Below are 9605 nucleotides of genomic sequence, written 5' to 3'. Positions count from 1 at the left end.
GATATAGATTAGCCGTGAGATAATTAAATGGCGGAACAGGCTCAAAGGGCTGACTGGCCTACTCCTGTTTCTATGTTCCTATGACAGCACCTCCAACAACGCAGCACACTGCAGTCCCTGCACTGGAGTGTTAGCTTAAACTATATGAGTTCCAAGTACTGAGATGGGGCTTGAACCCACAACCTTCTGGCTCAGAAGTGAGAGTGCTGCCCACTGAGCTAGGATGACACAATGCCCAATGCTTCGATTAGGAATTCCACTCGGATGTCAGTCCCCTGTTTGGTGTCTCCTTTAGCCATAATCTGACTTGACGCCTGAGGCTCCTTGAACCTTGTAACTCAGCTCAAACCTCTCATCATTTGGAACACTTCTAATATATCTTCTCTCATCCCTTCTCTATTCCAGTGAAAACAGCCCCAGTTTCTCCAGCCTTTCATCTTTGGTAACATCCAAATAAATGTCCAACTGCATCCTCTCCATGGTCTTGAAGTCCTTCATAAAGTGGGCGTCCACATCACAGAGTGTCGTCAACGGTTCCAGATTTCAGAGAGGATCCAAACTGGATGTATCCCACTATGCATTTTGAGACATGGATGCTCTGCAGAGATAAGACAGTCTCCCACATCAGCGCCTTAAGGCAGAGATCATACGTGACCCATGTACCAAGGAAGATGAGATATATGTTTGCCACTAGAGGGGGCATGTGAGCAACAAGTGGCAACGTGCTCCCTCTCGTGACCTGGAAGAATACTACACTGTTAGACGTTGCTTTGCATTGAATGAAATGGCACACCACAGCTTTAAAGTGATTAATAACAATAACAATAATAATAATTGAAAGGCGTTATATAAAATGCAAATATTATTAATAATTATTATTAACTATTACAAATCTTAATTATTATTTTTATGAATTTGGTATAATGCCTTTAACACCAGGAGAACAACAACAACAACAACTTGCATTTATATAGCTCCCCTCCTCCCCCCCCTCACTCTGAATGTCCCAAAGCTTCACAGGATATACTGTAAAGTGGAGTGACTGTATTTTGTGGGTGAAACGCAGCAGCCAATTTGCACACAACCATGTTCCACAAGCAGCCAAAGAGTGAATGAATTATTTGGGGAGGGTTGTTGGACAGAACACCAGAAGGAACACCCTTATCTTTTCACAATAGCGCCATGGGATCTTTAACATCACCTGAACAGGCAGACATGACCTCGGTCTAACATTTCATCTGAAGCACGGCACCTTGATCAACACAGCACACCAACAGCACCACATTGGAGTGTTGGCTTTATACTACATGAGTTGCAAGCCCGATGTGGGGTTTAAACCAATAATCTTCTGACTCAGGTGAGGGGACTATCAACTGAGCCAGGCTTGCAATTAAGAGACCCTGATTACATTTTGCACCAGCTGAACAAAGAAGAAAAAATGTGCATTTGATCTCATCTTTCCTCTTTACCATCTTCCCAACACAGCATCAAGCTATTTTTAAATGAGTCCAGTGTCCTGGCCTCAACTATACTTCCTGGTAACCTGCTCGAGTCATTAATTATTCTCTGGGTAAAGAAATTCTTCCTGGTGCCTGTCTTGAAATTGCGCTTCGCAACTCTAAACCTCTTGGTGTATCCGAAAGTATTGTCCTGGGTTTACTTTTTCAATCGCATTTAAAATGTTATACAGCTCTGTAAGGTCCTATCCAATATGTCTTCTCTCATGACTGAAGCCCCCTCGCTTGTCTAATCATTGTCATAGCTCATTCCTCTAACAGTGGGGATCATTCTCATTGTTCTCCTCTACACGGCTTCCATGGGGCTTGATCATGGCCCTTGTGATCAGATCTGTACACAGTATTTCTAGGGGTAGCCTGAGCAGAACATTATATAGCTTGAGGATGACTTCTGAAGATCTAAACTCACGCGTAACATCTCCACTGATTATCGCTACCAATGTTACTCTAGCTCCCCCACACTATCAAGCACAATAACTTGAAAATGTAGGTAGGTAGGTCGGTAGGTAGGTCGGTCGGTCGGTCGGTCAAGCTGAAAGTGTCATTAGTTCAAGAACAAATTAGATAGATTTGTTACAAGAACAAATTAGATAGATTCCTGCTAGAAAATAATATCTCAGGATACAATATATAGTTTGGAACACGACATGTCAAGCGACTGCCAGGATGGTGGAGGGCGAACTAGATGCACCTTGGTTTTCTTTTGCCTAGCAAATTCTTATGTTTTCATGCAATATTAACTCCTCCGAGTCAGCTCCCATTGTCAATAACTAATGATGAAGCGCTCTGGGACACTACCCTGTGTGAGGGGCGCTATATAAATGCATGTTGTTGTTGTTGCTGTTGTTACTGCAGCTCCCCTGTCAAGCCCACTAACTCCTATGTTACTCCAGTAAGGCTGTATTCTCTGGTAAAATCACAAGCCCTCTTTGTTTGAATGTTTAAAAAAATAACAATAACAAAAAAGAGGGAAAAAAAATCAGTGACGTTAAAGATAAAGCCCTGTATTGGACTTTCTGAAGAGGTATTCAGGGCCAGTCTCGCTGCGTGAGGAAGGGATTCTTGCTGGTGCTGGGGACGTCCTGCCCAGATTTACACGCCTCACTGTGTCAACCCAGGGGGTGGTGAGAACTCCGTGTGCCAGTGGAAGGCTGGCCAAATCCTGATGGCTTTCTCTCCCGAGCTCAGGGCCTCTGGTTGGCTGTAAATCGTGCTATCTTTTGAGAGCATGCCAATATGCTGACCTAGTCTTCCTTAACAAGTTCCTGCTTCTGAGTTGAAGAAAGCAAAACATCCCCAGGAAAGCAAAAGACTCTGGAAGTTTCCGCCATCCAGGCCCATTCTCACTCAATCGAGTGTCGCACCCAGACTTTGTGCAGCTATATTGACTGGAACAGGTCGCTGAGGCCAGGACACCAGAAGCCCAGTGAGTAAACGCAGACATGAGGACCTCAGTGTTGTGTGGCTTGCTGCTTCTGCTCCTCACTGTCCAAGATGCAGGGACGACAGTCAGGGAATACTACATCGCAGCTGTGGAGTTTAACTGGGATTACCTGAACAGCGATCTGTTGTCTGAGCTGGGAGCGAGATATAGGTGAGTATAAACATTTAAAATTACAGAGCTGATTAGAGGTGTACGGGAAGATTAAAGGATTCGATAAGGTGGACCATTGATAAGCTGTTTATATTTGCAAATGAGGTAGCTGGTTTAAGAAATAATATCTTGGGAGACAGAACACAGTTTGGGACATGACATGTGCATGAGAACGCCAGAATGGTGGAAAGCGAACTGGATGGACTCTGGTTTTCTTTCCTTAGCAATTCTTATGTTCTTGCTGGTAAGTCCATAACTAGAGGACATAAACATAAGATAGCTTCTGGTCATCTACAACAACAACAACAACAACAACAACCACTTTGTATCTAACCTTAAATCTAATAGGGAATTTAGGAGGAACTTCTCCACACAGAGGGTGGTGAGAATGTGGAACTCTTCTGGTTGAAGTGCCTAGCATCAGTGTATTTAAGAGAAGGTGATGCACCCATGAGGAAGAAGGGAATATGGAAGTCTAGGAGAGGGGACTAGAAGGAATGGGAGCTTGTCTGGACCATAAACTGTGTAGTCCTGTGGTGTAATGGTTAGTGCGCTCGCCTTGCATGCGAGAAAACCCGGGTTTGATTCTAGGCGGGGGTAACCTTAGGCAAGTTTCCTTACTCCACATGTCTCTGTTTACCTCGCAGTAAGTAGGAACCCGGTTGTTAGTCAATTGGAGGATTATTTTCCTAGGGTGATAGTCTCTCCAAAAAGAAAACAATTAGTCACTGACTGTTTGTGGGACACTGCTGTGTGCCATTGGCTACGGGTTTTGCCCACAAAATACAATATCCACTTTATAATATATTGTGTGAAGCGCTTTGAGATGTCTCAATAATGTGATGAGGCGTTATATCAAATGTGAGGATTATTACTATTATTAAAACCAGTTGTCCCACTTTGGAAAATTCAGAACATTTCATGACAGAAGACGGGGTGGAAAATCTGAGTGAAGCAACCCTGGGGCTCTCCAACAAGTAGGATCACGGCAGTGTTGGCAGATGTCTAAAAGTAACTTGCCTCCCAGTCAGAGTGCTGCAGAGCTCAGAAAAACTCAAGGGAGCAAGGCTAACAGGGAGAAATCTTTATTAACTATCATTAATAATCATTGCATTTGGTATAGACCATTTGGTATTCACGTTGTTCAAACACTTCGAAACGCTTCACCGGATTTTACTGTGAAGTGTAGTGACTGTGTATTTGTAGGCGTTGTTGGTGTGTTTAAGCTTGCATTTGTTTTTGCAGTTTTGTATCCCCTTCCCGCACGTCCACTCATTACAGGAAGACAGTTTACGTCGAGTTTAAAGACTCCAAGTTTCTGACACCGGAGACGAAGCCTAAGTGGATGGGTAAGAAATGACATTGACATCTGAGATTGCGGAGGGGACGAGGAGCGTGGAGAGTTAGACTGTATTAGTTGCTAGGCTTATCTGTTGACCTCGGAGTAAGTAGGAACCTGGTAGTTAGTCAATTGGCAGATCACTTTCCGGGGGGTAATAATCCCTCCCCCAAAACATTCTAATTTGGTGACTCAATCCACGACTGTTTGTGGGACTCCGCTGTGTGCAATTGGCTTCTGGTTTCACCCACAAAGATACAGTCAATTCACTTTACAGTATACTCTGTGAAGCACTGTGAGACGTCTCAATGACATTATAAAATGCTATATCAAATGCAAGGAGTATTATTATTTTCTCTGGGTTATATGGTGAGTGACCCAGGTCTCCATAGATACGAGTCAGATACTATCCAGGTAGCACCTCACAAGCTAGTCTCCTTGTTGCCCTAGACAAGCCCGAGACAGAGTCCTGTAGCTCAGTGGTTAGAGCATTCGCCTCGCAAGTGAGAGATCTGAGTTTGATTCCCAGAAGGGCAAAACCTTGGGCAAGTTTCCTTACTCCCACACGCCTGATAATAATAATGCCGGGCTCAGTAACGAACCTTGTGTCTGAAGTAAAAAAAAACTGGGCAGCACAGCCGGTGGCTTTCTCTGTCTTTGATTGCTCCAGTCCTGAAACACCAAGCACAGGAGGTTTCGGTTGATGGAAGGCACTTTAGTTCTAAAAACAGAAGTCGCTGGGAACACTCGGCAGGTCAGGCAGCATCTATGGAGAGAGGAAAAGGAGTTAACGTCTAAGGCCAATGACCTTTCATCAGAACGACAACCTAGTTTGTGTCACAACTTAACAAAAGGTCATTGACCAGAAACGTTAACTCACTTTCTATTCTCCATAGATGCTTCCTGACCTGCTGAGTCTTCCCAGATGTTTTATTTTTATTTCAGAAGGCTAGCACCTGCAGTAGTTTGCCTTTCGAGGGTTTAATTCTGCTGTATGCAGAAAGCAGATGAAATGCCACTTCCAATCGTGAAGAATGAGTGCACTGCTGTGTTTCGTGCTCTGACACACATCCCATCATCCAACGTCAATCTAAAACCCCCCCTCATCTGCCTCCATCTCCTCTTTCCCCCAGCAAACTCCCAGTTTACAGAATCTGACCTTAATACGACCTGACCACAATCTGACTGGTTAGGGTTGACCACACGATCCTTTACATTTGCTGCTGCCAAGCATAACAGCTCAAACCTTGTGCTGTTCACTGATAGTTCACAGCTACTGAGACTATTTCCTCTGTACACCATCCGGCACAACAAATAACAGCTTGGTATTTCTTCAGTATTTATGTCATGTTGTGATTGATGCTGGTTTTCTCTCCCCTGTTGTATTTTCCAATTGTTGGGTTGTTCTATTTGTGGGGTCTCAGCTTGGGTCAGCCAGCCGTGCTCTGGTCTGCGGGTTCAAGCCCCACTGCGGGGTTTTGAGCTCAGCCTTGTTGGAGATGCTGTCCTGACAGGCGAGACATTGATCCCGAGTCCTGTCGGCATGTTCAAGTGGGCATTAAAGTTCCTAAGACACAAGTTAAAAAGAGAATGGTGTTTCTCCCAGTGTCCTGGCCAATAGTCCTTTCAAGGTAAGATTGGTCGGTCATTCATCTGAAAGCTGTTTGTGGTCACTTTTCTATGTGCAAATTAGCTCCTGGATTTGCCTACAAATACACAGTCGCTACACAAGACAACTATTACTGTATCTGTGAAGCTCTTTGACTAGTTACGGTTAAAGAGCCTATATTAAAGGCAAAGGTTATTGCTTTAACTGTTGGCAGTCGTCGAGCATTGAAACACTCTGGGAAGCTACCCTGTGTCAGGGGCACTATATAAATGCAAGTTGTTGTTCTACTCCAAGACAAGGACAACCCCAGCCTCCTCTTCTCCATAATCAACTGGCTCCTCCGTCCACCCTCTCACGCCTCCCTCGCCCATCCTTACCTCAAATGGCAACTGCGACGCTGGACTTCTCGAATCCAAAGTCGAGGGGATCTGCTCTGCTGCCTCTGCCATTCAGTCTGCTACACCCTCCTCAGAATGTCTGTCAGACATCAAGTCCTGGATGAGAGCTAACTTTCTTCAGTTGAATGTCAACAAGATCGAGGCTCTCCTGATTGGCTCCCATCAGTGCCTCTTCACCTCAGGCGCTGACAGCATCACCATCCATGGATGCACACTCCACCTTACTAAGCCAGTTCAGAACTTTGGGGTCTTGTTTCACCCTCAACTATCCTTTCTACCCTACATCTGTGCCATGATCCGCTCTGCCTTCCCACCTCCGCAACATTGCCCAGCTCCGCCATTGTCTCACTCCACAGGCTCCGAAACCCTCAGACATGCTTTTATTACATCGAGGCTTAACTATGCAACTCCTTGCTTGTTGGCCTCCCCAACTCCTCCCTCTATAGGCTGCAGATCATCCAGAACTCTGCTGCCTGTGCCCTATCTCACACCAGGCTCTGTGACCCTATCACCCCCATCCTCGTCCAACTCCACTGGCTTCCCATCACTCAGAGGATACAGTTCAAGATCCTGGTCCTCACCTTCAAAGCCCTCCATGATCTTGCTCCCCCCTACCTCAGTGACCTCCAAAACCCTACCATACTGCTTGCTCCCTCCGCTCGTAGGGCTCCGGCCTGCTTCATGTCCCCCGCCTCGTTCTCCCCACTATTGGTGGACAGACCTTGTGCCACTCTGCCCCCACCCTTTGGAACTCCGTCCTGCAGTCTCTCTGCCTCGTCCCCTCCCTTGCCTCCTTGAAGACCCACCTCAAGAACCCTCCTCTTCGACTGTGCTTTTGATCGCCCTAGTTCCGACCCCCTGCCCTCCACCCTCCCCTATCCCGATCCCCAGATCGTGTCCAAGACTCTGTCTGTCCAGCGCTTTGAGAAGTCCTCCTGACATGAAAGGCGCTATGCAAATGTAATTTTGTTGCCGTTGTGGTTGTTGTCTACTATTAACAATTAGAGAAATGCTCAGAAGTGACCAAATTATTATTTATTTTTTTGAAGGGATTATTATGGAATTGGATATTTACTTGCAAAGAAAAACATTGCAAAGCCTACGGGGGAAAGAGTAGGGGGAGTGGGATTAATTGGATAGCTCAGCACAGGCACAATAGGCCCGAATGGCTTCCTTCTGTACTAAGAGTAGAGTCTAAGATCCTATTCTTTTTTTTTGCCTCTTCGTTTCATAGCAAAAGCTAGGTGAAGGGCGAGGGCTCACATCGCCGGATACCACCAAGGCTGAAAAGATTAGGAGAGAGGATGAGATAATTCCCGAAGCATGTAATCACGTGACACCAATTTTGGGAATTACACAGGAGGCAGAAACACAACAAGCTCAAAATAACACCCTGGCTTACTCTGAAAGACCATTTTGTTTTAAAATGTATGATCAACCCAGGATTGTGGATGATTCTTGCATCTAGATTTAGTTTGGAAGCTCGTAGTTTGTAATAACTAATTATTAAAAAGAAACCCAAATTAAGACTGGATTTAAAAAAAATCCGATCTTAAATTTTAAAGCAACGTAGTCTTACAGGCTAAGACTGGATGGTATTTGGGGGCTTTAGGAAGGTCACAAGTACTACAACTTTAAAGTCTTTGAACCAATTGAGTTTTTATTTCCACATAATGGGGATGCAGAGGGGAGGAAGGCTGTGCAGGGCAATATATCTGTAGTGACCCTCTGTTCCCTGATTTATTGCAGTGTCGTCCCAAACTCTTCCCTCCACAAGCTGCAGATCATCCAGAACTCTGCAGCTTGTGTCCTCTCCCGCACTAGGCTCCATGACCCTATCACCCTCACCCTCACCCGGCTCCACTGGCTCCCCATCCCTCGGAAGATAGAATTCAAAATCCTCATCCACACTTGCAAGGCCCTCCACGGCTTTGTCCCCTCCTAGCTCTCTGACATGCTAACCACCTATCAACCTGTCTGCTCCCTCCCTTCAGCAGGCTCCAGCCTACTGCATGTCTCCCAAACGACCTGCCCTACCATCGGCGACTGGGCTATCAGCCTCTCTGCCCCACTCTTGGGAACTCCATCCAGTCCCTTCACCTTGCTCCCCCCCTTGCCTCTTTCAAGGCACGAATAAGACCATCCTCTTCAACCATGAGTTCAGCCGTCCTCCTACCCCCCCTCTGCCCTCACTCATCCCAGCCCTGCCCCCACCCCATGCCCGGGTCCTGATCCCCAAATGTTCAGAGCCTTGGATGTCCTCCCGACATTTACAAATGTAATTTTGTTATTGTTGTTGTTGTAATGGAGAAGGCTCTGCTTCCTTTTTGCAGAGTACAGGGAGAGAGAGAGAGAGAGAGAGTGTGTGAGAGAGAGAGGAAAGCCATGTCTGGTCCACCAACTACTGCAACAAGAACAAATTGCGTTTATATATCTCAGAGCACTTAACAGTAGTGGAGCCTGACGCCAAGCCAGGGGAAGGTGGGATGTAGGCTTGGTCGAAGAGAAGGAGGAAGAAGAGGAGGTCCAAACAGGGCAGTAAACGTGACACTGCACAGAACCCAGAAACTGGGAAACTTCCATTGCTCATCCTGGCAGCTGGGAAGTAGAGTTGACCTGCACTTAAAGCGATCCCCGAGCATTGTGCGTGCGGAGATTTATTGGAACATTTAGAAGAAGGAAGGGTAGAGTTCAGAAGATGGAATCAAACTGTCGCTGGGAGAGTTAGTCTTAAAATAGTGGCCAAGCAGGATGAAATATTACAAGGTCAACAGAAGGAGAAAGGGTTGGGGAGGAAGGCAATGAAACATTTCGCTCTTTGGTCCATCTATAGTCCATCTATAGTATGAGAAGCAATAGCGCTATTTATACTGTATTGTGAGCAATGATTGTGTTAAAGGGATTGAGTGGGCTGCAAACACCAATCCTTGTAATGAGTGGACCTTGTTCATATCAGAATCCACATCCATCAGTCTCTACCTCACATCAATCACTGCCTCAGGGGATACTTTGCGCTCTGTGATCCAGGACTTTGGGTGTTTTTTTCTTACTTTATATATACTAAAACCCCCCAGCTGGTTGGATGGGGAGAATTTCCAGCTAATTGTAATTTTCGTATGTGTATCTGACACACGTGGAAACCCATCAC

At 45.8% G+C, this 9605-nt stretch overlaps 1 protein-coding gene across 1 annotated transcript in view; it reads left to right on the top strand.

Annotated features, from left to right (window-relative positions):
- The first annotated feature begins 2838 nt into the window (after positions 1–2838).
- Positions 2839–9605, top strand: part of f8 (coagulation factor VIII, procoagulant component) — a 36360-nt gene continuing 29593 nt past the window's right edge. Inside the window, exons 1-2 of the mRNA XM_007891318.2 lie at positions 2839–3111; positions 4357–4460. Coding sequence (XP_007889509.1) covers positions 2960–3111; positions 4357–4460 — 256 coding nt within the window. The 5' untranslated portion in view covers positions 2839–2959. The remainder of the gene's footprint in view (positions 3112–4356; positions 4461–9605) is intronic.

The sequence above is a fragment of the Callorhinchus milii genome, unplaced genomic scaffold (genome assembly GCF_018977255.1).
Source record: "Callorhinchus milii isolate IMCB2004 unplaced genomic scaffold, IMCB_Cmil_1.0 Scaffold15, whole genome shotgun sequence".
Classification (NCBI taxonomy): domain Eukaryota; kingdom Metazoa; phylum Chordata; class Chondrichthyes; order Chimaeriformes; family Callorhinchidae; genus Callorhinchus; species Callorhinchus milii.
Note: the sequence above shows the minus strand (reverse complement) of the source record. Positions and strands in the feature narration are given on the sequence as shown.